This window comes from Eptesicus fuscus, chromosome 5 (genome assembly GCF_027574615.1).
Source record: "Eptesicus fuscus isolate TK198812 chromosome 5, DD_ASM_mEF_20220401, whole genome shotgun sequence".
NCBI lineage: Eukaryota > Metazoa > Chordata > Mammalia > Chiroptera > Vespertilionidae > Eptesicus > Eptesicus fuscus.
Window position 1 is genome coordinate 37681964 of NC_072477.1, and position 25859 is coordinate 37707822.

The following is a 25859-nucleotide window of genomic DNA, read 5'->3' on the forward strand; positions in this document are numbered from 1 at the left end:
GTAGCACATGAGTCATCTTCCTGTACAGGATCTGGTCTAGAAATCTCAGCAGATACTGCAGAAGAAATCCCAGCAGAACGAGGGCACAGTAATCCTCACTTCATTTTCCCAGAGAACACGTAATGCCACTGCCCATCTGAGTCTCCCCCTCGTTCCTCCTCCCATGGCTCACAGGGCCAGATGGAAGCAAACCATCTCTCTCTACTGCCTGAGATACCTCTTTAAAAGGGAAGCTGCATACAGGACCTCTTCACTTAAAGATGCTGGGTTTTGTTTTTAAACAGCAAATGTGTTTATTAAAATACAAACTTTATTCAGCTGGAGAAAAACATGTACATGTTGATGGTTCAAGTGCCCCTTACTTTAGATGGTCTCTTTCAGCCTTTAAGAAGAGGCCATTTTCAATCAAAATTAAGCATTTGTGAAACAGTTTCCATTGGGCAAAGATTATAATTTACCAGATACTGTTTCTCCTGAAACCATTTTCTCTTTCCTTCTTGTGATTGCCCCTAGTTATCTAGAGAGCAAACACCATCCTCTTACACTGCCAGTTTTTCAGGGGTTGGTTATTTTCTCTAAAAAAAATTAATAGAAAAGCATGATTTGCTACTGTAATTCATTTGAGACCCATTCTGGCTAATACAAGAAATACTTGATGGATGAAGAAAACAAAAATGACAACGAAACCAGCCACAGATATGAACTACAGTAAAACTCCTAGAATATAAAAGTAATAATCAGAATTACTTAATCATGAAGAAATTAATTGGGTTCTCCAGGAAGCAAGAATAATAATTATGACCAGAAGGATAAAAACATAAGCATATTTCATTATAGAAAACTAGACATCATCTAAATTTTCAATACCAGAAAAATGGTTAAATAAGTTATGTATCCAAAGAACAGAATAGTATGCATCCATTATAAACCACATATTCAGAATGGCAGAATACTGATAACTACTGAAGCTAAAGAAAGGTTGGGTATCTAGGAGTTTACTATATTATTCTAATTTTTGTATGTCTAAAATTTTCCATAAAACATGTTTTACATAAATATGTTTTCTAAAATTAGTAACACAGGAAAACGCTCATCATAAAACATTAAGTGAAATGGCGGGGGGTGGGGGGGAGACAAAGTACAAACTATAATAAGGACATGATTCTGATTTTGTTAACCACACACATGTACACAGAGAAGACAGCCTGGGAGGAAATGCTCTAAAATGATAAGCAATGGCCCTGCCAGTGTGGCTCAGTGGTTGAGGATTGACCTATGAACCAGGAGGTCACGGTTCGATTCCTGGTCAGGGCACATGCCCAGGTTGGGGGCTCCATCCCCAGTGTGGGGCATGCAGGAGGCAGCCAGTCAATGATTCTCTCTCATCATTGATGTTTCTATCTCTCCCTCTCCTTTCATCTTTGAAATCAATAAAAATGTATTTTGAAAAAATTAAAAATAAATAAAATGATAAGCCATGCATGGCTCTGGGTGACAGATCAATGATGATGAATCTTTTCTTCTTTTACTTTTCCATATCTAAAAATGTCTTAGCAATGACTATGTTTTACTTTTGTAATTAGCAACATACAGACAGGAAAGGATTCCTGTTTGAGAAAGGAAGAAGACAAGAACATCTAGCCCATGAGAGAGAGCTGGCTATATATACATTCGTAGACACTGCTTGTGCAGAAGGGCGGGGGGGAGTGGAGGAGGGGCACAGCTAAATCAAGTTAATCATCTGAAAGGAGCTTACAAGCTATTCGAGGAGATAGATATCTAATGCTACCAGGCTGTAAACAAGAGTTGAATGAGGAGTTCTTACAAGTGCTATAGTAGTTCAAAAAGAAAGAAAGGAAAGGAGGGAGTGAGGGAGGGAAGGAGAGAAGGGAGTCACAGAACTGCAGTAGTGGAGGAGGAATGATGACCTCACACACAGGGCTGCCAGGGAAATGGGGGTCCAAAGGTGGGATTTGTAGAGGTGGAGATGGAAGGGACTTGGGGGACCAGGGGCGGTTTGAGTTGAAGGCACACGTGGATGAAAAGGAAATGTGAGACAGAACAAATCACTTTGGCTGAAACAGAGTTCATGTAGAAAATTGGTGAGAAATATGTCTGTCAAGTTAGGTTAGAGTGAAGGTTTTCAACCTCGTCAGACTCCTTGCCCCTTTAGAATCCTGTCATGAAAATCACAGATAATATAACCTAATCTATATATAACTGTTCTAAATCAACGTTGTGAGCAAGCTTCGGTATAAAGGAGAAGTAAAAGGGAAATCATTTACAATGGTATAATATACATTACAATATGTACATTTTCAGGCACGAGATCTGTAGAAGACATAATGAAGTGGTCAGATCCTTGCCCCCATACTACAGTCACTACAAAGCCAACAGCGATGCAGAGAGACTGGTATGCCAGTCACAAACCACAAGTAATGGTGCCCATGTGGGCAGCGACTTCTGGTAAAGTCCAGAAGAAAACAAAACACTGACCCCTATTCATTTAAATTGTGTAGAAAACACCTTTTGATTACAGAGTTGTTTGGAGGCTCTGATAATTACCAATAGGGCTTTTCACTTTTGTTGCCTGGTAGACATTTGAAAGTCGAGTGGGCAATTCTCCGTGGTGGGCAACTGCAGGGCTTCCAGCATCCTTGGCCCCGCCCACTCACTGCCAGTAGCAAAGCACTGACAACATCCCACCAGTTTCTAAAGTACCCCCAGGGGCCAGGAGGCTGGGATGGAAACAGTCTGGGAGCACCAGTGGCATTCGGGCAGGGCGCTCTATCTTGGACACAGCTGCCTCCTGTACTGCAGGATGTGGGGAATCCCTATCATCCAGTACTCAAATCCAGGCACGGCGATAACCAAAAACAGCCCCTCGTCTATCCTGTCCAGGAGCCGCCACTGACCAAGATCTTGGAAGGTTTGAATGTCAAGCCACAGAGGCAACTGAGGGAAAAGAAGGTCTGACACAAAGAACTCAGATTTTAGGAAAAACTTTTTCATCTTTCTAGGAGGCATCTCTCAAAGACTTGAAGCTCAGAATCATGTGATTATTAAAGCAGAAAATGAAAACTGTTAAGAAAAGCACCCTTGAACTTTCACGGACCTTTGATTATCTCTCAAGCCCTCAGGCAGCCTTTGGCTACTACTGGAAGGAGGGAGCCACTCCAAGGCATGTTACCTGGGAGTCGGGGAAATACAAAGCTCGAGAGTTGATCACATCTGGGCTTTCCTGTCACTCAAGTGGGAAGGTCACATGGAGTAAGGCATGAAAAGAATGCACTGTCACTCCTTAGAAAGTCCCAGCACAGCTGACAGAGTAGCAATGACGGGGCTAGAAGAGAGAGGACAGGGAAGGACTCAAAGACACTCAGGAGAGAGAAGGGGGGATAGGCTGCCTAATTAGTCTCTTCCCACCTTCTGCAACCCAAGCCCTTTGAGGATGGACATGTTTAAAACCCTGTCTCCTTAATCTGCTTTATTTCTCTTCATAGCACTTATCACCGCCTACAATGCCAGCCACATCGTAGGCATGCGAATGCTCAGTGAATTAACAAATATGTATTGCATTCCTGCTAATCCCATGGTCTGTTTCATACGGAGGGGGAAGCAATCAACAAAACTGGCATCACCCTTTTTTCATGGACCTTACGTTCTACTGAGGGGGTTCAGATGACAAATAGGTATGTAATATAACATGCTATCCAGTGATGAACGCTATGAATAAAATAAAATAAATCAGGGTAAGGGGTTCAGAGAGGGTGGTTGTGAAGGCTTCTCTGGGGAGGCATATGAGCTGAGTGAGACCTGAATGAAGGAGGTGAAGAAGTGAGCCACACAGACATTGAGAAAAAGAGCAATGAGAGGGAACTCCTGCCTTATATGAAAATTAAAGTTAAGATATCATGATGAAAACAAGTCAAAGCAATGGGCTTTGTTTTCAAATTAAGGAAGGGGTTATGTCTTGTATACAGCTGTATCTTCAACTTCTAACATTGTTTGTGTTCCTTTTTACAAAAAACACAGTTCTGAATAAGCACAAAATAAAAATTTGTGAATGAATGAATGATGACAGCCATCTTATTACTTCCGGGAAAGATATACATCCTCCCCATATTGAGAATCACTGGCTCTAACTGATGTTAACATTGCTTGGCTTCTTAAATAGCTTTGCTTGGAGTTGAATCTCGCTACTTACATTGGTAACATAAATTTAATGCAGCATGTACCAGAAAAAAATATCAACATGGAAAATCCAAACAAAGTATCCATACCACATATGGCTAAAAAATTTCAACACTCTGGAGTGAAAACATGAGGCTTTTTGACCCAGTAGGTGTCTGTGAATCAGAAAACCATCAGCTTTCCTAGACCTATAGCAGTCATTGTTTCCATCCCCACCTCTAGGCATTCCTCATAGATGAGGATGCAAATTACTCCGTCTTCAAAAAATTTCACACATAATGAATCATTTCTCCATTTTAACTCTTGTCTCACCTCTAATGTGTTTTAGTTAGTGTGTAAAATAGGCTAAGCTCCAAAATGAAAACTTTCTAGGATAAAACTACTAATTTGAGCTCTTTGACGTACTGTTCAAACAGCTAATGCAAATACGGAAATGTCTTGATTCTTCATACGTTGTATAAGCTTTAATAACTTAAAACTCTTCTGAGATGATTAAATGAAACTGAGCGGCAACCCCTTCCTTCCTGCTGATCACTAAATGCCCCACATAGGGGGAGAAAGTAAGCTTTTGACAGAAATACACTTGCTCTCAAAAACCCTTTTCCTGCCAATAGAATCAAAATTTAAAACTTCCAGACATCAAATCACACCATACAAAAAATGGAAATTAAAAACGTGTGTATGAAAAACGAGTGCTCATGAATTAGTAAGCAAAAACAAATGCCCTAATGGAAAAGGAAACAGAAAGAAAGAATAAAAACTACAGCAGGACCATCAATACGGGAAAGAGTACCGTCAAAGAAATGCACCTGAAAATACTAAGAACCTATCAAATGAAGGTTTCTTTTGTTTGTGTGTTTGTTTTTAATATATATTTTTATTGATTTCAGAGAGGAAGGAAGAGGGAGAGAGAGAGAGAGGAACATCAATGATGAGAGAGAATCATTGATCGGCTGCCTCCTGCACGCCCCACACTGGGGATCAAGCTCGAAACCTGGGCACCTGACCGGGTATCAAACCGTGACCTCCTAGTTTATAGGTTGATGCTCAACCCCTGAGCCATGCCCGCCGGGCTCTGTTGTTTGTTATTAACATCCAATGTAGAAAAGAGTGTACAAAAAGGATCATTTATGTGCACAGGAGCATTCATTGGCCCGACCTTTCAGGACAACATGGTTAACATACTTTCCACAAAACTTTAAGGATGTGTGACCCAGAAATTGCACTTGCAGGCACAGATCCCAAAGCAATAACCACACTTTAAAGGCTGTTTACCACAGCATTGTAAGAAACTGGAAATAATCTACGTGACCAAGTGTAGGGGTTTGATTTAAGCAATTATAGCATAATATAAATGTAACACAGCCATTAAACACACTGTTATAGCCCAGCCGGTGAGGCTCAGTGATTAAGAATCGGCCCACGAGCCAGGAGGTCATGGTTCGATTCCCGGTCAGGGCACATGCCTGGGTTGTGGGCTCCATCCCCAGTAGGGGGCCTGCAAGAGGCAGCCAATAGATGTTTCTCTCTCATGAATGTTTCTATCTCTCTATCCCTCTCCCTTCCTCACTCTAAATTCAATAAAAATATGTTTTGAAAAATACTGTTATAAAAATAATTAGTGGTGATGCACTAAAACATGGATATCTAAATTAAGTTTATTAAGGCAGTTTAAATATATTTTTCACAAAACAACATATAAATACATATGTACCAGTGTACAACATGTTCATATGGTCTTAATTTTGTGTGTTTGTGTAAAATATTGTTTGTGTATTTATGTTAGGAAAGAAGACTCTAAATATATTCAGTAAAAATGAGAAATAGGATTATAGGAATCATTTATGTGATTTTTCTTTGTTTTTCAATTTTTCTACAGTAGAAATATAATTCTTCTTATAAAAATGTTGTCTTTCAAAAAACTCTTTTACCCAATTTGCTAGGACCTAATTTACACAATTTGATAAATCCTTTCAGACACAGGAGAAAGCATGTTTAATAAAACAGACTTCTCAGAAATAGCTTTTGTGTCAAATTCTATTTCATCCATTTAATGCTCCCGATTCTTTATATTATAATCTTATCGAGTGTAAACTTAGATGGGAACATTTATTTTAATCAGAAAACATGTTAATAGTTGTGTTGCCAAGCAATTGGGTAAAGGACGGTGACTAAAAGATCTTCTATTTCAAGTAATTAAATCCTATTAAAAGTGAAATGATAATCCAAACATAATTATCAAGTTCATTCTTCTGAACAAACTTTACTTTGCGTGCCTACTCTGTGCTAAGCACTGTACTGATAATTAATTTGCCAGGGTCCTCTTCCATGCTTTGGACCCGAGATAAAAGGAAAAATTCAAGTCTGAAGAGTTAATCTGAACAGTTGCCCCCCTAAACCTCAAGCCCCGTAGAACAATAGATCCTCTGGTAAAAATTCCTCTACCGCATAGAGATAACCCTGGACGTTTTATCCTTCAGCTGCTATGTCTTCTCTGTAAGCTCTCCAACTCATGTACATGCAAGAGACTCCACCCTAAACCCAAACCTCACCACGGAAACGTAATTCCAGAAATGAAGTCAGTCTAGCACACAATCATAATTCCAATGATAAAATAATGCAATGCTTTCTTTGCATCAATTTCCGTGAAAGCAGGCCAGCCAAAGCTACCTGTTCCTTGCACAGACCCCTCTTTTAGCAGCTCAACAACTAAATAGTATAAATATTCATTCTTTATGTGATTGCTCAAAGGTCACTTTTAAAGGTAAGGTTATCAATGGGACAGCTGGCATAGACTAGCTGAATTTAGACTCTACACCTGCATTTTAAAAGGCACCGGTAATTGAGAACATTGTAATGTACTATTATTACTACATTGGTGGGGAAATATTACTAAGTATATGCACTTAATCCCAAAGAGCATTTTATTTGATAATTTCACTGTGAACACCAAAATCATTTAAATTCTATAAAATACTCTTTGATGGAACAGCGTGCACATCTTTTCAAAAGGTTCACTGAATAACACCAGAGTTACAACTAACCTCTTTAACCTGCTGTCGCAACAGTGGAGATTTTCAACAGCTGTCAAAATAGATTCCAGTATCTATTTTACCCAACTGCGTTAGAAGAAGATCTTAAAACTGTCAGGATGCAGGTAGCTTAGTATAAAATGTAACCCAGCTGACTCCACCAACTACAGAGAAATGAAGAAAGCTGGAATCAGCTCAAAGAGAAAAGATAACCAAAGGGAGAAGACAAGGAGGAGATCACGTCCAAGAACAGGTTAAGTCCCAGCTCCGAGCTCAGACACAATGGGTTTTGTCTAATAGGAGCTACAGAACAAACTTCTGGAAAGCCACGTCATTCATTCCCATTGCAGGGGGACACCTCCTAGGTGTCACTCGCTCTGCTGGGACAGGGACACTCCGTGGTTCAGGGCAGGGTTGCCAGATCAGAGAATAAAAGTACAGAACCCCCCCCGTTAACTCTGATTGTGGATACACACAAATAGTTCTTTTAGTGATACTAGTGTGCCCCTTTATTCATAGTGCATCTGCAATTTGCAGTTAACAGTGCATCCTGTAGTTTGTCTGGCAACCTACCTACTCAAGGCCCTTCCCTCTTGAAGCTAACATTCCAGTACAGGATATCGATGTTAAAAAATAAACATTTTGAACTTTTTTATTTTTAAAAATGTACTCTCATATACATTTCACCAAGATTTACCAATTCTTAATCTTTGCCACCTTACATTTAGTAAGTTGCAGACATCACGTCCCTTCACCCCAAAAAGACTTCAGTATGCATCTCTTAATAATAAGGATATTTTCTGACGTGAGCAATATACACTGAGTGGCCAGATTATTATGATCTCTGAACGCATAATAATCTGGCCACTCAGTGTGTGTGTGTGTGTGTGTGTGTGTGTGTGTGTGTGTGTGTTCGTGCATGGGTGGGGTCTGGCCAGCCTGGCCAAGGGGAGGGGATATGAGCGGCTGGCCGGCCTGCCTGCTGGTCGAACTCCTGGTCAAGGGGACAATTTGCATATTAGCCTTTTATTATATAGGATATACACTGAATGTCCAGATTACTATGTGTTCAGAGATCATAATAACCTGGCCACTCAGTATATAATGATAACATTAAGGAAATTTAAAATGCTATAATATTATCCCCTATAATGGATATAGTCCACATTTATATTTCACCAGCTGTCCCAATACTGGCAATGATTTTTCCCCATCCAGGACCCAGTCCGAAACGCCATGCTCCATTAGGCTGTCACCTCTGTAGATTCCTTTGCTCAGCTAACACGGCGATTACAATCCAGTGTGCTAAATGCTGAGCTGGTGGAGTGCAGAGGGGTGTGGGCGAGGCACCTCCTTCTGTGTCTTCTGCCCGAGGACTGAACGCCAGCTGGTGAACACCACTCACCATCTTAACCATTGAGGTGTTCAACAAAATACCCAAGTACTTCCTGGTGTGGTTTTTGTTTGTTAATCCTCACCCATTGACTTTCTCTTTTCTTTTTTTTCTTTTAATATATTGCATTTATTTCAGAGAGGAAAGAGATAGAAACATCAATGATGAGAGAGAATCATTGATTGGCTACCTCCTGCATGTCCCTAGCCCGCAACCCAGGCATGTGCCCTGACCGGAAAACAAACCGTGACCTCCTGGTTCATAGGTCGATGCTCAACCACTGAGCCACACCAGCCAGGCTGACTTTTTCTATTTTTAGAGAAAGTGAAAGGAAGGGAGACAGAAAGAGAAAAACTGCGATGTGAGAGAGACAAACCAATCGGTTGCCTCCTGTACGTGCTGGACTGGGGCCCGGGACTGAGCCTGCACCGAGGTACCTGCCATGTCTTTGACCGCAATCTAACCTGCGACCCTTCAGTCCACCCAACGCTCTAACCACTGAAGCAAACTGGCAAGGCAAGCATTTCCTGTCTTAACTCTGGGAGTTTTTCCCTCTCTCAGTGAGAAGTGGGGAAAGTCTTAAAGAAAACCAGCCACAGCGATTCTGTCCTAATTATTCCTCTCTAAAATACTGCAAACTAAACAGATACACACCGCAATTATTTCCATCTCACCCACCAGCAGCTTAATATCAGAATCACACACGAGGTTCAAGTTTGACCTTACAGCTCACACTTTCAATATTTTAACTGTGCTCAGATCATCTGCAAATACCACAATAATCTGGAAAATCTGCTCATTCTCCCAAAAAAAGAAAATGTGAAAATAGGAAGGTTTTGTTAAAAACAAACAAGCAAGCAAGAACAATGATGAAAAACCATTCTCCTTTTCCAACTTGTTCAATGAGAGGTAAAGGTGGAAATAATATTAAAGAATAAAAAGCAAAGCATAATTATTTTCTTGTTTAGCTGAGGCATGCAAAAATACTCAAAGGTTTCCCACCGAATGGTCTTAAGCTGGATAATAACATTTATGAAGTTACCTCTTTAATAATAAAAGTTTAAAAACTTAATTATCACGCATTTTTTAAAGAATCCAGGCCCGCCCGTTTATGTAGGGAACCCCTATGGCTTGCTTTCACTGGCTCTGTGAACACTCATACTGGAGTATTTGCAGGCAGGGGTACAGTGGTCACAACACAGAATTTTGTGTCACTTTCCCCAAAGGAATTCTTTAGCACTGACATCTGAGTCCTTCATACTCAAAGAAAGTGCACTCAGTGATCTAATCAATTGAAAGGATGAATGTGGACACAAAATGAACTTTGACAAATTACAGCCAGGCCTGCCTATGGGGACTCTCCACCCACAGCTGCAAGTCCCGGCTGACTCATCAGATCCAGGCCTCGGTCCAGGCCCAGAGAACCGTGTGCTATTTCAGCTCTTGTGAATGAGCAAAAGCTCTGAAAAAGAAGCCCTGGTTATCTTTTCCTGGACCTTTTAAACACCCACATCCCTGAATGTTTTCCCCCCACTGTTTCAGTTGTTCATTCGAGAATAATGTCACCCTGCATTTATACAACACGATGCAGCTTACAAAGTACGCATAGAGAATCCCACTTCGTCTTGGTAACAGCTCTGGGACTTTCGCAGGGGTGACTCCATTTCACAGATGAGGAAACAGAGAGTTTAAATAATTTTCACAAGGTGACACACTTCTAAGTGAGGATGCCAAAACCCCAACCCCGCTCTTCCATACGGCACTGAAAAGTAACAGAATCTATTTCTCACATCTGGCCTTTATCACATACCTCTTGGTAACAGCACTAGGATGATCATCTTGTCCTGTTCTACTATGAAATCTTTATGCACTGAGGTCTTTTCACAACCAAGATGTAAACCCCTTGTGGATTAGGGTTTAATTTCTCTGTACTCATTCATCCATTCTTTCAAAGAAAGCATACTGAGATCACCTATGAGTCAGGAATGGTATGAACTTCTGGAGGACCAAAGTGATGAAGACAGAGACTAGTCTGGAAGTTAAAGGATGACGATGCCTCGCACTGTGACCGTGCCTGCAGGGCGCCACCGAGCCTGAGGGGTCAGGACACCCTGTGGAGGAGTCGCCGTTGGCCCACCACACCAGGCATATGAACACCCGGGAAGGAACCGCTTCAACAGCCTGAGAGTGAAGTTCCTCCCACCAGCCCGGGGCAGTCATGAATGACTCCTAGTTCTCCGCTGGGATTCGGGGTAACTCCAGAGTGGCTGAGTCAGATTCCGCATAAATCAAGAGGCCGTTACTGGAACTGTGATTAAAACCTGCCAAAATAAAGTCAAGCCTCCCTACACTAAACGACAATTTCAAAATATAAGTGGTAATCATCTTCCAATAAAAACAAATCTGCACTTTAGTGTGAGTGAAGAATCACACAGATAGGAGGGGGTGGTCTGGAAAACCCTTTGAGGAGATCATCCTGATGAATCCTGCCTTTGACATTCAGGAAAGTAGAGCTTCACTCACACCCAGCACAAAGAGGCATTCAATATGGTGACCGCGTTGGCCAAGTCAACCATGGAGGCGTTAACACATCTATGTCACAGATGGTTGGGAAGCGACTGAGAGTATAACACCAGCCCTTTCCCTCCTAGCAGGTACCCTAGCTGACCCCAGTCTTCTCAAATCTTCAACAGAGGGGCTGGAGTAGGTAAGGTCTTCTCCACCTCCTTAATGTCATGCTGCTAGAAAATGAAATTAGAATTCACTCTTACACCAGCTACAACCAATCTTCATAAATCATGCCCCCTCCATTTACAAACAATGGGGAAGCTTGTTTTCATCTCCAGCCCTCAAGTTGGGGCTTTGCCCAATTCTAGATCCTGACCCTGACATCAATTGCTAGTGTGTCCACATCAAGGATACCAGGAGCTATTGGGTAACACATTCCTCATTCTTTCCTCTCTATACGTTGTAAAGCCTGTTTCCTTCCCCAAGTCCTGCCCGATCATGCAGAGGCGGCAGAAGCCTCTGTTCCTTGAGTCTCCCTCACAGGAAGGGAAATGTTTGAATCAATGCCTTCACTTAATTAAAAAAAAAAAGAAGAAGAAAAAGAAGAAGAAACCAGTATTAAAAAGAAGCCAAGCCATATTGAGCTTCATACGATTAAAATCTGATAAATAAGACACACATTAAAATGGACAAGCTGCAATGAGTTCTTCCAAGACCAAATTTATAAAATGTTAGAGTGAAACAGATTAAAACTGCCATTAAGTATCCTTAAGGACCTTTCTTTTAAATGCCAACATTTTCATTTACCTAAGAGCTGGCAGTGATCTGCAGCATTCATATGGTAGTAAGGGTTCAACAAAGAGATACCCTGGTGAGCTTAGCACATTTCCAATCACTCTCAACCTAAGTCTGCTCATCTGTAAAATGGAGATAATATCTACTTTGTGGGATTTATATAATTTAGAAACCAGTTATGAAGCATTTACCATATGCAAAAGTCTGAGTAGTAATAAGCAGATTATCTAATTACTAGAGGCCCGGTGCACAAAATTCGTGCACTCGAGAGGGGGCCTGCACCCTCTCACAGTCCAGGAGCCCTCGGGGGGTGTCTGACTGATGGCTTAGGCCCGGTCCCCAGAGAGCGGGCCGTCAGTCGGACAGCCTTAGCACTGCAGCGGAGGTGGGAGAAGCTCCTGCCACCGCTGTTGCGCTCGCCAGCCTTGAGCCCAGCTTCTAGCTGAGCAGCGCTCCACCTGTGGGAGCGCACTGACCACCAGGGGGCAGCTCCTGCATTGAGCATCTGCCCCCTGGTGGTCATTGAGAGCCATAGTGACCAGTTGTTCTGCTGTTTGGTCCATTTGCATATTAGCCTTTTATTATATAGGATTGTATTTAATGTTCACAGCCATTAGTTCTGCTTCTTTGTATCATTCACCTATTCAATAACTGGAGATAACGGTTGTGTGTATATGCAGGTATCAACACAGTGACTGGCACTCATAACGTGCTAAAGAAAGAAAGAAAAGGCAGCTACTAACATACAAAGAATAGCCTATGGTCACTTGTAGAACTACAAGGAGGGAACAAAAGGATTCAGAGATATAGACTGCAATTCTGAGTTACCTTTGCTAATGACTGATACTCGGGACTTATCACTGCTGTTGGATGACCAAAAGAAGCAAGATTCAATTTACATACTTTAATGTGTGTGTGTGTATACACACATACATACACACACACACAAACACACACATACATTGTGTGTGTGTATGTGTGTGTGTGTGTTTGTGTGTGTTTTTTTATTTGTTTGTTTTTTATTTCAGAGAGGAAGGAAGAGGGGAAAGAGAGATAGAAACATCAATGATGAGAGAGAATCATTGATCGGATACCTCCTGCATGCCCCCTATTGGGGATCCAGCCCACAACCTGGACCTGTGCCCCTGACTGGAATTGAAGCCAGGACCTTTCAGTCCGCAGGCTGACGCTCTATCCACTGAGCCCAAACTAGCTAGGGCTACATCTTTTCTTAAACGTGTTGTCCCTACTCATCACAGTGACTTAGCCTCACCTCACTGCCTACTTCAAAAAAATTACAGAAAATCACTCTAAAGTGTATTTCTTAAAACCTGTGCCCAAACAGGCCATGAAGTACAGGAGGAATATACTGGAAATAATTTGAAGAACATTTTTAAGACCACCCTTATTCATTCACTCATACTGTCTCTTCTTCTTCTCTGCTCCCAAAGTTCTGTTTTATTATCTTTATTCCTGTTGCAGAGAAGTCATAGAATCTTAAGGTTAGGAGGTACTTTGGAGGTCATCCAAGAGGCCAGAGCTTCTTTTCGAAAGGCACGTGGAGTGGTTCTGAGGTGAGACGGCTTGTTTCCTCCCCGACCACCTCATCACAGGGTGGTTGGGATGAATAAATGGGATAACGTATGCAAAGAATTCACGAAGCTGCCTGGCACAAAGCAGGTGCTCAGTGAATAGGAGCCAGACTTGTTTAGAAGTAACAGTCTGTGCCCTGCACAGGGCTAAATGCTTGTCCGCCTCTGGTGAACGCCAAGCCACTGCCTTCACGACAGCTCATGCCGTTGTTTGGGAACGCTAATCACTGAAGTTCTTCTTTACTTTCAGCTAGTACTGCAGCTTCCACACGCTGCCCTCTACACGGATACAGAATTGAACCCCTCAACTCCAAGCCAACCTTCCACAGGACCAATGACAGTTGTCCTGTTCTCCATTCATCTTTTCCTCCCGCCGAAATGTTCCCCTGGTCCTCAAGTGGAACACCATGCTCTTTCCTCTGGCCACATCCCGGCTTGTCCATCTTCCTCCAAGTGTGTACCCAGACTCAAAGGCCGGACCCTGTATTGTATTGTTATTTGGAACAGAAGACCTGTTCTGGATATAATATTATTATATAGTGTATCATCTATCTAATGTATGATTAAAGGTCTGAGTGGCTTTGGGGGCAACCACATTGTAACATGATTCATACTAAGCTCTGAGTCTACCAAAAGCAGGCAGTCCTGTTCATGCATGCTCCTACTGAACCAGGTCTCCTCTGAGGTCTAGGGGATGCAATAGTGGTTTAATAGTCATCTTGCATTTTAAAAACACTATTTTGGATCATAACTCTGTCATCAGCCCTCAGCTACACCTTCTCAGCCCAGCTCACACTGCAGCCCTTGCTGTGGCCGCCGGCTCCCGGCAGGTATAACCTGACAGCATCCTGCCTCGGTTGTCCCACGTCTCTCTAGCTTTCTGCCTTCCACAGTGCGGGACGTGGTGGAAAGGCTCAGCCTCGCAAACCTGCAAGTGCAGGGACGGAGCACAGAAACCCTTGGCCAAGGGGAGAAGGAGCCGGTGGATAAATGCCCACCTCGCCTGTCCCTCGCCACAGTCCACAGGCTCCTTCCTCCCGTTTCTCTCCTCCCTGCCCCCTTCCTATTCCCTGGGGTCGGTGCCCACGGTAAACTACCTGCATGTCAGGCCTTGCCTCCGATTCTGATTTCTTGGAGACTCCAGGCCAAGTCACACATCGATATGAATGATGATGTCGAACACGTGAGCCCTGAGCACAGCACCAAAGACCTTCCTCAGGGCTGACAGTCGCCCAAGCCGGGCCTGTCAGTCACCAAAACCGCTGTAACGCCATGGACCTAGGCTCTCCTCCAGCCCCCACGTCTCCGTTTTACTCATCGGGAAATAAGGGGAGGGGATGCCTCTCTGAATTCCCGTGGCCTGCCCACGAGACAGAAGCTCTGTGCATGCCGTCTCCCTTCCTTCCCATGGCCCCGTCAACAAAGAACTGACATTAGTTCTCCATGACCCGTCCTTCCTATTCTTAGGAAAACAAGGCTTCTTCCTATTTCCTCATCCAAATACTAGCAAACCCCATTTTAAAGACGCTTCTGGTACCTTCCCCAGAACAGTGTTAACCTCCCGGGTCCCTACTCGGTCCAGAACCTACTTTCGCCCTCCTTTTTTCGTTTTCAGACCGAGACAATGTTCCCTCTGGAGTCTTCAGGGGGCGCCCCTACTCCTTTATGGCTCTTCAGAAATTCCTAAATGGCTCAGCACTGCCCTTCTAGTCACACATTTAAGTCACATCGTTGGTGCCTGCACTCACACAGATCAGCGTGTACAGGGAGAGCCAACGCTCTGTGTACACACACAAGCTGCACACACAAGCACTGGCATTCCACTGACAGATGGATACGCCGCTTCAGAAATTCCGATGATTGTGCTGATGGGAGTGTGCTGGGGAAGTAGGAAGAGATCTCTCCCATCCGGCCTCTGGAATTAACATTCCTGCTCTTTTCCAGCTCAACTTTGCAGTCCACAGCATCAGCAAAAAAGTAAAATAAAATAAAAATAAATTTTCCTGGAGCCTGATTTTCCGTGGGAGGCTGACCATCAGAATGCCTGGAAATTCCAGCAGGGACACGTCCAGAAAGCTTGGGGAAATGCTGCAGCAGGAGCCAGCTCTGCCTTCCTCAAACCCAGACTCCGTTCAGGCTGTGAGAAGCGGTGAGAGACGGTTTGAATGTCTCTGAGCCTGAGGAAACCACAGACTTAGGCCAGAGATGTTCAAACTGCTCTCCCTGGAGTTAGGGTTGGGAGGTGGAAATGGGGTGGGGGTGAGGGGCGGCTACCATCCACTTCCTACAAGCTTTCATGTAAGTTTTCATTTGCAAACAAAAATCTCCTGATATGCATCCATAAAACTGGAACGGTGGTGCGCCAATGACCTCCAAGTTACCTTCCTCCCTAGTAGTCTGGGATCGTCCTACTCAAAGTGTGGCCCCCAGATGGCACAGCACCACCTGGGAGTTTATTACCGATGCAGGCCCTCGGGCCTCTCCCACCCAGACCTCCTCTATACGAGTTCTAGGTTAAGCAAGATCCCCAAGTGATTCCATATGCAGTGAATGTTGAGAGCTGGTCTCAAACACTTTCCTCTTTCTCTGCGTTTTAGATGTTCCTGGTTAACACTAGTTCTAATGCAAAAGTATTTTACTGTGAGGAGTCAAGAGAACTATTATTAAGTCTCCTAATTTTATGGATACTTAAGAGGACTCAAAATATTGGGTAAGCAAAAAATTGTGCGTGCCTACCTTTAAATATTAGAAATCAGAGGAGTTTTTAAATTTTTTCCTTCTTCCATTCAAGAAATTATTCCTTATGGACAATATGCATCATGCTCCCCTCACTCTAACATACTCATACTCATCCTGGGGAGGTCCAGGAAACCTGCCCCTAACACGGTCCGTGCACCAAGCCCCCTGTATGTGTGGTTTCCTTGGTGAAACTCAGTTTAAAAGTACTAAAAAGGCAAGAACTTGCAAGCCATAAAGCACCATTTCAAATGACACACTCGAGTTTACTTCTCCCTTTCATTACTTCTTGGACTACCCAACCCATCCTGTTCTCTCCCTTCCCCTCACTCCAGTATTGTTCTCTCACCGGAACCATAGCATTTAGCAACTACTTATGGTCAAAACACACACACACACACACACACACACACACACACACACATACACACACACACGGGGTAGGGGTGGGGGCGGTTTGTTTTACCTCCACAGCTTCAGTGCAAGCTCCTTGAGAAGAATCACTGCACCAGCTTCACCTTTTGACACTGCACCCAGCTTTCCGCTGGTGTACCTGGTGAATATGAACTTGGTCCCCCGGTTTCTTACTACATAGTCTTTGCCAGGTACAATTTAATGGTATGTATTATCTACTGTGTAAAAGAAACCACTGAATCATTTGACTGATTTTTCCCTAGTAAACCAAGACAAGGAGCAGGGTATTAAAATATTGATACACAGAGTGGGAACAAAACCCTAGAACTAGCTTATGAGTCCCAAGGAGTGACATGTTCTGAGCCAGGCTAGTTCCTCAGAACTCCAAGCTGGCTCTTGGGCTACAACCTTCAGAGTAAAGCCCGAGTCTGACTGAGAGAGAAAGCTTGACTCCTGTTCTGAAAATTCTGCTTTGTTTGGGAGATTCCTGCCTCGGGCAGCTTCCTTGGAAGCAAAAAATAGCTCAGAGGAGACATCTAATTCTGCATCTTAATCTACAAAATTGGATGAACTCAGGAAGGCCTTGGAATGATTACAAGGGATGGAAAGAAAGGAATGGGCGAAAAACTTAAAGTAGTAATTATATTTTTAAGAGAAAAAAAAGATTTATATGAGCACCACACCTTTCCTAGAAAATGAGTTACACAAGGCACTTTGCTCATGGATGAAAACCTCCCAATTTCTCCAGGTCAAGAAGGAGAAATATTTTCTCTTCTCTTGCGTTGCCAATTCTCTTTAGAATTGCACCTCTACAGAATATGCTGGGGAGTTTTCAGTTATTTCTCAGTCCTTCCGACTCTCGTTTCACCCTCATTTGTTTGTTTAAACATAAATAAACTAATCTGACTGCTGTTAAGTTTGTCTGCCTTTTACTTGCTTTGATGGGACCTGTTTATAACACACTCAGTTGCTGAAGCCCTTGAACACCCAAGCTAAATAATCAAATCCAAGTTATTCACAACAAAGAGTATGGATGTGTCTGACCAGCCGAAAGAAAATTACCTCGCCCTAAGTAAAAAGTGTTTCAGGTACAAAGTCCCAATATATTTCATTCAACAAAATGATTTCCTCACGAAAGGGAAAAAAATGTTGACAGGTAATTTGGGAAAACTGGGTCAGTGCTACATTTTTTTAGAACCCGACATGATAGAGAACAACAAAGCTGCAAGCAGAAGGTGGAGCAAAGTAGGTTCATACCTTTTCAGGGTTCCAAGTCCCCCTCCCCACCCCATCTCTCTTTGATAATCCTTTAAAGAAAAGGATTTCCTACCATTTAAGCAAACATTTTATTATAAATTCTATATTTATCAGAGGCAATGTTAAACCTAGGGAACAGAATAGATCATCATTTGATGATTAATAAGTAACTTCTGGACAGTAACACCGGTTTGATTAGCTCCATTTTACAGATGACAAAATGGAGGCTCAGAAATTAACTCCTGCAGATATAAATAAATGGCCACCTGAACAATACTTTCTTTTCTTCTCCATCTCAATCCTTTCTTCTCCCCCCATACATCAATGCTGACAGTAACAAAGCTACCCTGAGCTCACGATGCCACCAGGTGGCCAATGGAACCTGTCTGAACCAAACTGCTGTACTTTTTCCATTTTTGCCTCTCAGAAGATCATGCATATACAGAAATTCTCTTTCCCCAAAGTGTACACACACACACACACACACACACACACACACACACACACTCTTCATCTTTTAACTCCTTTCCAAAAAGTCTTCTTGGGTTTTCTATCATCTCTGCAGGGTTAAGTCCAAATGCCTTAGCTGACAAAGTCCTGCATACCCATAGCTTCTGTTTTAACTTCTGCCTCTGCGAGCTCATTCTACACTCTTCTAGGTACCCTAAACTCACCATTTCCTGCACACAACTGGACCTTTTCATAAAGCAGCATTTTTATAAGTATGATCCTTTCTGTTAATAAAACACCTTCATGATTGTTCTCTACAATCCTTTTTACATATTGAACCAACTCCTATTCACCCTTCAAAACTCAACTCAAACATCTCTCTGCTTCAGTGAAGTCTTCCTTGACTCTGCCAAGCAATTAGCTTCTAGGTTCACAGTGGGTGTAGAACCACTGCCCCCGCCCATATCTATGCTTGAGCACCCATCATATTGTGTACCAGACACTGGACTATATAGTAAGTTACCTTTGTATTCCCACTTCATAACACAGGGCCAGGAAAATAGTTAGGAAATGCATGTGGAATGAATAAGTCAAAGAAAGCACTACATGCAAGATCTTACCCAGCATCATTAGGAAAATCTCTATGCTTCTGCTTTCCTTGTATTCCATTTGTGATTTAAAAATGCAACTCAGGGTATGGCATACTTACACTATGAAAATTAAAAACCATAAAAATTATAGAGCCAACATCTTCACCCTCTAATGAGAGTAAATACGCCCACAACTCCTTTGTAATTTTCAAGCACCACCATTTCAGATAATACTTTCTCCTGTATTTACTTGTAAGTAAAGCGACCATCTTTTTGCCACTTACTTACTGCAAACATATGCAATATCTCCACAAAACGTACACTGTTTTGTGAGTTAGTAACTCGCTGTGGATTCACTAGCGAATCTCCATTTATTACACTATTTCCATTGGAAAATATATTTCAAGTCCAAATGATAAAAGTCAGAAATAAACAATGCCACACAACCTATATTTTCTTAGGGAAACTGCAGGTAAAGTCAGTGGGTTCCATTTTTGCCATTTTTAAGTATTGAAATGAAATATCAGCTCCAGTAACCATCATCTACAAACTGAGACTGGCTAGAAGTCTCAATGTTAACCTGGGCTGGTGGCTGAAGGGTACTTACCTAAGGGTATGAGGCTTCTGAAAACAAACCTCTACTTAAAGAGCTGATCGTGACACTCATAAATCATAGGAACAGACTCAACCTTTTTTTTTTTTAATCTCAGATGGCCATGAATCTGAGGCAAAGACTGAGCCAGTGAAGCACTAGAGTCTCAATAAATGCTAAATTTAAGAGAATGAAAAGTTAATATCAAAATACATCCCACAGATTTCAAATAAACCAGGTTTAATGTGAAAGACTCTATTTAACGTCAGTCCTGGAGAAAACAGAGCCAAGTTCACACTATCACTTACCTATTACTAATTTTTTTTAATTATACTGAGATCGAGCCCCAGATATGAATTTGATCCCCATTCATCAAATTTTAAAATCTCTCATTAACAGAAGAAATATGTGTGCTTGCTGAATTGATGATTGCTAAATAAAGTAATACACGATGATTTTGGTATAGGACACCTCAGCCAGCCAATGAATGAGTCATTTACACACAAGCCTAGTTTTCTGAATGGGTAAGAGCTTTACAGAATGGAACAGCTTGGGAGGTCAATTATCTTGAGTGTCAATATTTCCAAAGTTTATGACCTATTCCCCTCCCTTCTCAAAGAGTGCATTTAAAAATGCATCCCTTTGGTAGTTCACTCTCATTCATGGTAAACAGCAATTACTGATTTATGTTATTATAGAGGGATGCCCGCAGGGTCCTACTCTAACATTCCCAAAACTTTCAGGGCTTTTGCCCTGAAAATTTTTGTCTCTTCCCTGGTTGTCAAGCTGTCAGGGATCACTTTTCACTCCTGGTTACAGCAGCTGCTCAGCTTGTTCTAAATGTGCTAACCATAATATGCAATGATTATTCAAAAAAAATTTTTTTAATGTTAGGATTGTTGTCTAAAATAAGAGTAATTATGTTCCCAGAGAAGGTCTGAACTATTCTCCCGGACATAGGACATGATGCCGTCTATTCTGGTTGCTGACTGGGCATTTTTGCCCCTTTCCTCGTTCTTGGCTAGGTTCCAATGTCGGTAAGAGAACAGCACTTCACACTCAGGTATGTGTGACACATCTTGATGCTCTTTGTGGTCCCCACGCTGCAGAAGTGAAGCAAACCATCACAGGACATCACTAATGATTTATGTCCCGGCCACACAACATATCGAGTACAAAGGTTTCCAAGGAAGCAAACTGTCCAGGTTGAAAGGTTAATCCAGAAACTGGAAAACGGTCCCTATCTTACGTAACAGTTCTAGAGGCTGTAGGTCTATAGCACTTAGCAGCATGAACAGGTAGGTATCTGACACAAGTAAGTATGGGGAAATTTTTTTGAGGGGGGGAAAAATAATCACTAAATGACAGACTAATTCACAGGTCAACATTTTCTTGGCTTATTAAATTACAAGATTGTTAAAGTAAGCAACTTCTTTTTAATACCGTATGTTTTAAATACCTCCCTTTCTAAACCGCTGCTCTACTGGGAAAAGTCTTCTTTACTCAGAAGGACAAAAACGTTGCTCTAACACTTGAGTAACCTAAAGAGTAATGATCATTTTTAAACAGTCCCTACAAGCACCGGAGTCAAGCATTCAACATAAAGGACTGTACATCAATCCTGTGCATTCCACAAGACGCTGAAGTTTATGTAACCTTGTTTGTCAACCTGAGAAAGCAAACGCAAGCAGGTGAACCAGGCGACCCTGTCACATTAAGGATGGGAAGAAAGAGAGTGGACATCACTTAACCTAGTTAGGCTCCCACGCACTTAGGAAGGAGGCTGGCCTTTTAGCTATTTATAAACGTGGGGCTGAGCAAAGGGACCCTGCCACCACCACCCTCTGCCGAACAGGGCTGGCTGTTGGGCTCCAGCGAATCCCAGGAGGCCTGTGGGATCCCCCTCAGTGTGCCCCCCATCCTTGGCAACAGGAGATCCTCGGGGTGCAGTCCTGTGTGCTCAGGAAAGGGACTGTGAGGATTTCCAGTGGTCACTTCCAGCCTGGGATTCTATATATGGAAACATCCCATCCTGGCGTTTGCAGCATCATGAGCACCACACCAGGGAGGAGAAGTAAGGTGGAGGCCTGCCCTCCCTTACCCCCCCCACACACACACTCTTGCTGCCCTGACACACTCATTTTCGTGTCTCCCAGGCCCTGCTGTCCTGGACTGGACCTTGTCATCAAATGGCAGCCCAGACCTCTGCTGAGGCGGGCAGGCTAGCGGCCCTAACATGGAACAGCTGGAAGAGGACCCTGCATTCTTTTCTCTGCATAAACACTGGGGGCTCTGTTCACCCTCCTGCTGCAGCATGAACTAAAGAATGTCCCCTATCCAAAATTATAAGCAATAGACCTTTTCCCCATCCCCCATCCTCACCACCACCACCACTACCACCGCCCCCCCCACACACACACACACCCCAGGATATCATTTCATTCTGTCACCACCCATGCTAGCAAATAGCAAATCGCTGGACCCTTCGTGTATATTCACTTTCTATACTAGTTGAGGTGTCTGTAAAATATATCCGAAGCAATTCTGTTCTATTCAATAAAGTTTCCTAAGAAAAAGCAGCAAGAACTCTGATTCATGCCTGCTGTCAGGCATCTACAAGATGCATATCCATATGAATACCATCAGCGTAGAGAAGCAGACCTGAATAGTATATGAACTTGCAAGTATTATTTTAATAGTCAGTAGCATCACCTACATATTATTCAGAAGACGCAGCTCTAAAACTGTACTACCCGTGGGGGGGCGGGGACGGGGTTAATAATAACATTAGATTTTCATGTATCGCTCATACAGCCTAATCAAAGCTTGGCTTCCGAAGGGCAGTCCCGGGCTGCCTCGTGTGCTGTTGAAACCCAGAGAGCCACGTTGTCCAAACGAAGAAGAAAAAAAAAAAGCCCAGAAAATCCAGACTCTACGTGACCTGACTTACTTATTTCCCAGGAAACTGCATGAGAGAAAAATCAATCATTCATGCTTCCGTAGCTACCACACGGAATGGACTGAAGGAGTTGACCGTGGCCACAAACCCAAAGCGGCCAGCGGAGGTGAGTGGGCGGCAGGGGCGGGGACGCGGAAGAGGTTGAGAGGCCAAGGGCCCGGGGGACGGCGCGGTGCGTGTCCCCGCGGAACCGCGGCCGGGGGCGGGGCCTGGGCCCGAGGCTGGGAAAGGGGTGGCGGGGGGGAACGGGCGGGACGGGGGCGGCCGCGCACTTACCCGGGCTGTTGGCCTCGCCCTCGAGGACGTGCAGCTCCGCGCAGTCGGCCAGCGAGTGCTCCAGGCAGAGCTGGAGGAAGCGGGCCTGGGTCTGGCTCACGCGCTTGAGCAGCGACAGCAGCGCAACAGTCTGCTCGCACTCATTCCAGCCCTTAAACCAACCCGCCAGCACCCCGACCTGGTCGCGAAACATCATGGTTAGGGGGCGGCCCTCTGTCTACGAAGCCCCTCGGAGCCCCAGCCCGGCCCGCCCGCCCCAAAGTTTGGCGGAGCCGCAGCCCCGCGGCCGCCGGCGGCGCGTTCCGGTTCCAAGGTGGCTCTGGCGCTCGGACGCTGCAGGTACTGCCTCGGCTGCTGCCTTTCTCGTCTGCTTTCAGTTACGTTCCGGCGGTTCTGGCTGATTTCCCCAGAGATGATGACAGACAGTAGCACGGAAATGTTTCTTTTTTAAAAAAAGATAACGTGTTTTTTTAAAAAAAAAAATCCCCACAAGGCACACAAACTGAATGAAGAATGCTCTCTTCCCCCCCTTCTCACGGCTTCGGGATGGTGATTTCCGGCGTCCCGGGGTCTCTTTCCCGCTGGGCGGCAGCTCGGACCCTTTACACCCGCATTCCCGAGCGGCGATCACCACTGAAAGGAGAGAAAGGGCTGCAGTGAGACCTCGGCCGGCGAGGGAGCCCGCCTGGGAAACGAGTGCATCAGGGGGTGGGGACGGGGGGCGCCCCGCGAGGGGTTCGGTCCCCCCAAACCCGGCCGCCCCCTCCGCACCCGGATGCGGGAGACGAGCTATTCCCGTTCTGGGAAAGGCAAGACACCTCCTTCCCTGATGCGGGAGGAGACCCCACGGCTTCCTGTTGCTGCCGCCGCGAACGGCTGGTGCTCCCCACACACCCCACCCGGGGTGGCCTCGGGGCCGAGCCTGCGAACGCCAGCACCAGCAACAGATTTTCCTCGCGCAGAAAACTTGCAATGCGGCTGCGAGGGGCGCGGGGGTGGGGGCTAATGCAAAGCAGAGGCGGAGGCAGCGGCAGCAGCAGCAGCCCGAGTTCCTTCCTCCTCCTCGTCCTCCTCCTCCTCCTCGTCCTCCTCCTCCTCCTCCTCCCAGAGAAGCAGCCGAGCGGCTGCAGCTCCATCTACAGCAACAGCCAGCATCTCCACCGCCAGGCGCCCCTCTGGATTTAGGCCGTGAGCAGCCAAGGCAGCAGCTCGAGACAAAAATAAACTCTCCCCACCCAAAGCTCCTCGCCCAGCGGGCGGAGGCGCAGCCGGAGCCCGGCTCCCCCGCGCCTCGCCGCTCCAGCCCACAGAGAGGTCTCCAGGGCCTGCTGTGCCCAGAGCGATCCGATGTGTGCGTGCCTGTGTGTCTGTGTAAGTGTGTGTACGCGCGTGTGTGCTTCGGGCATCCTGCCTCCGCCGCCTCCTGCGGGTGGGTCTGTCCGGCCCAGCGCCTAGTCCGCGCGCCCCGGGCGGCACGGCCCCGAGCGCACGCCAAGCCTGGAGACCGCGCGGGTCCACCGCACTTCTTACCCGGCGGGCAGGGCGGCTCCGCCGGGACTGCGGCTCCGCACCCCCGGTACATCTCCTCCCCCCCCCCCTCCAGGACCTCAAAGAAAGTTCGGCTTCTGGGGCTCCCCCGTCCTCTCACGGTCCGGGTGGCCGCCGCCGGCGAAGAGGAGAGCCCAGCGGCTCGACCCTGGAAGAGGCGCCTCCCTCCCAGCATCCCGCTCCCCGGGCCCCAGAACTTATCTAGCAGAGAGGGAAGTCCCCCGGGAAGGGGACCCCGTGGCCGGCGGGTCCCCTGCGGGGGACGGAAGGAAAGGGGCGCTCACCTCGGCGCGGCTCATACCGGCGGCTCGGGGCCCCGCGCGCGGGTCCGGGCCCGCGGCGGCTGTCAGCGAGGTTGGGGGCGCCCGGAGCCCGGGCTGCGGGCCATGCCGTCGGGGCGGGCGGCGCTGGGAGAGTGCGGCGCTGCGAGTCCTGGCCGCCGCCGCCGCCGCCACCGCCGTCTCCCGTGTCGGCTCGCGGAGGACTGAGCCGCCCAAGCCGGAGCTCTCCACATGCTACTGATTAACATACACCATTACATCATGGGCTTGGCAGGGAGCGCCCGAGCGGGGGGAGAGGAACCCGGGCGGCGGCGGCGGCAGGCAGGGGGAGTCGGGGGGAGGATCCCGGACCCGGCCCGAGGCGGGGGGGTGGGAGGGAGGGGGAGCGGATTCCTAAGTGGGGACCAGGAAAGGGGAGGGGAGCGAAGTGGGAGGAGCCAGATGGCGCAGAGGGGTCGAGTTGGAAGAACCGCCGCGCGGACGGGAAGAAGTTCGGGGAAGGGGAGGGGTGCGAGGGAATTCCTCCCCGCGGCCGCCTGCGGGTTCTGGGTTCTGGGGACTGGGGCGCTGGAGTCGACTGAGCGCGGGTAGGGGCGGTGCTGCCACCGGTGGCTCGTCCTGGGGAATGTGGTTCGCCTACCCTAGGGAGCCCTCGGCCTGCCTGGGGCCCCGGGGGGCAGAGCGGCTGGGTCCGCAGGCGGTGGAGACCTGAGGCCACGGCCGCGGGGAGCGTGGACGGGTTCGGGGGTCGCGGGCGCGAAGGGCGGAGGAGGCCGAGGGGCGGTACGCAGAGCTGGACGTGCCAGGGCGCCGGGCTCCGCGCGTCCCTTGTTGGAGGAGCGCGAGGAATGCCTGGTCCGATCACCCCTCGCCGGGTCGGGCTTTGGATGACCTTTGCTCCTGTCGGCCAGCCCCGCGCCCGGCCCCGCGCCCCTCTCGGGCCTCCCTCTTCCCTGGGGAAGCCGCCGACTTCTGCGGCCAGCCTGGGAGCTGTGCCTGGGGCGCGGGCTGCGGCTGCGGGCCTGGAGCGGAGGCCAGCGTCGCCCCGAGCGGCCGGGAGGAGGGCGACGCCACCTGTTCCGCGCGTCTGGGTCGCCGGGCTGGGCAGCCTTACCTGGACCTGGCGATGGTGCGAGGCCGAGGCCAGGCAGGGGCTCCAGAGGTCCCTGGTGGCGTGGAAGTGGGTAGGAGAGGACGTGTCGGGGCGGAGCAGCACTAGATGGCTCCTCTGGAAAGTAGAGA

The 25859-nt window shown here is 46.2% G+C and overlaps 1 protein-coding gene across 2 annotated transcripts in view; it reads right to left on the reverse strand.

The window, feature by feature from the left end:
• Positions 1-24827, reverse strand: part of SAMD4A (sterile alpha motif domain containing 4A) — a 215732-nt gene extending 190905 nt beyond the window's left edge. The window contains exons 1-2 of one of the 2 annotated variants that reach the window (XM_008139029.3): positions 24621-24827; positions 22789-23421 (exon numbers count right to left, since the gene is read on the reverse strand). In XM_008139029.3, coding sequence (XP_008137251.1) covers positions 22789-22984 — 196 coding nt within the window. In that variant the 5' untranslated portion in view covers positions 22985-23421; positions 24621-24827. The remainder of the gene's footprint in view (positions 1-22788; positions 23422-24620) is intronic. The other variant, XM_008139030.3, reaches the window with a different exon arrangement.
• Between the last annotated feature and the right edge of the window lie 1032 nt (positions 24828-25859).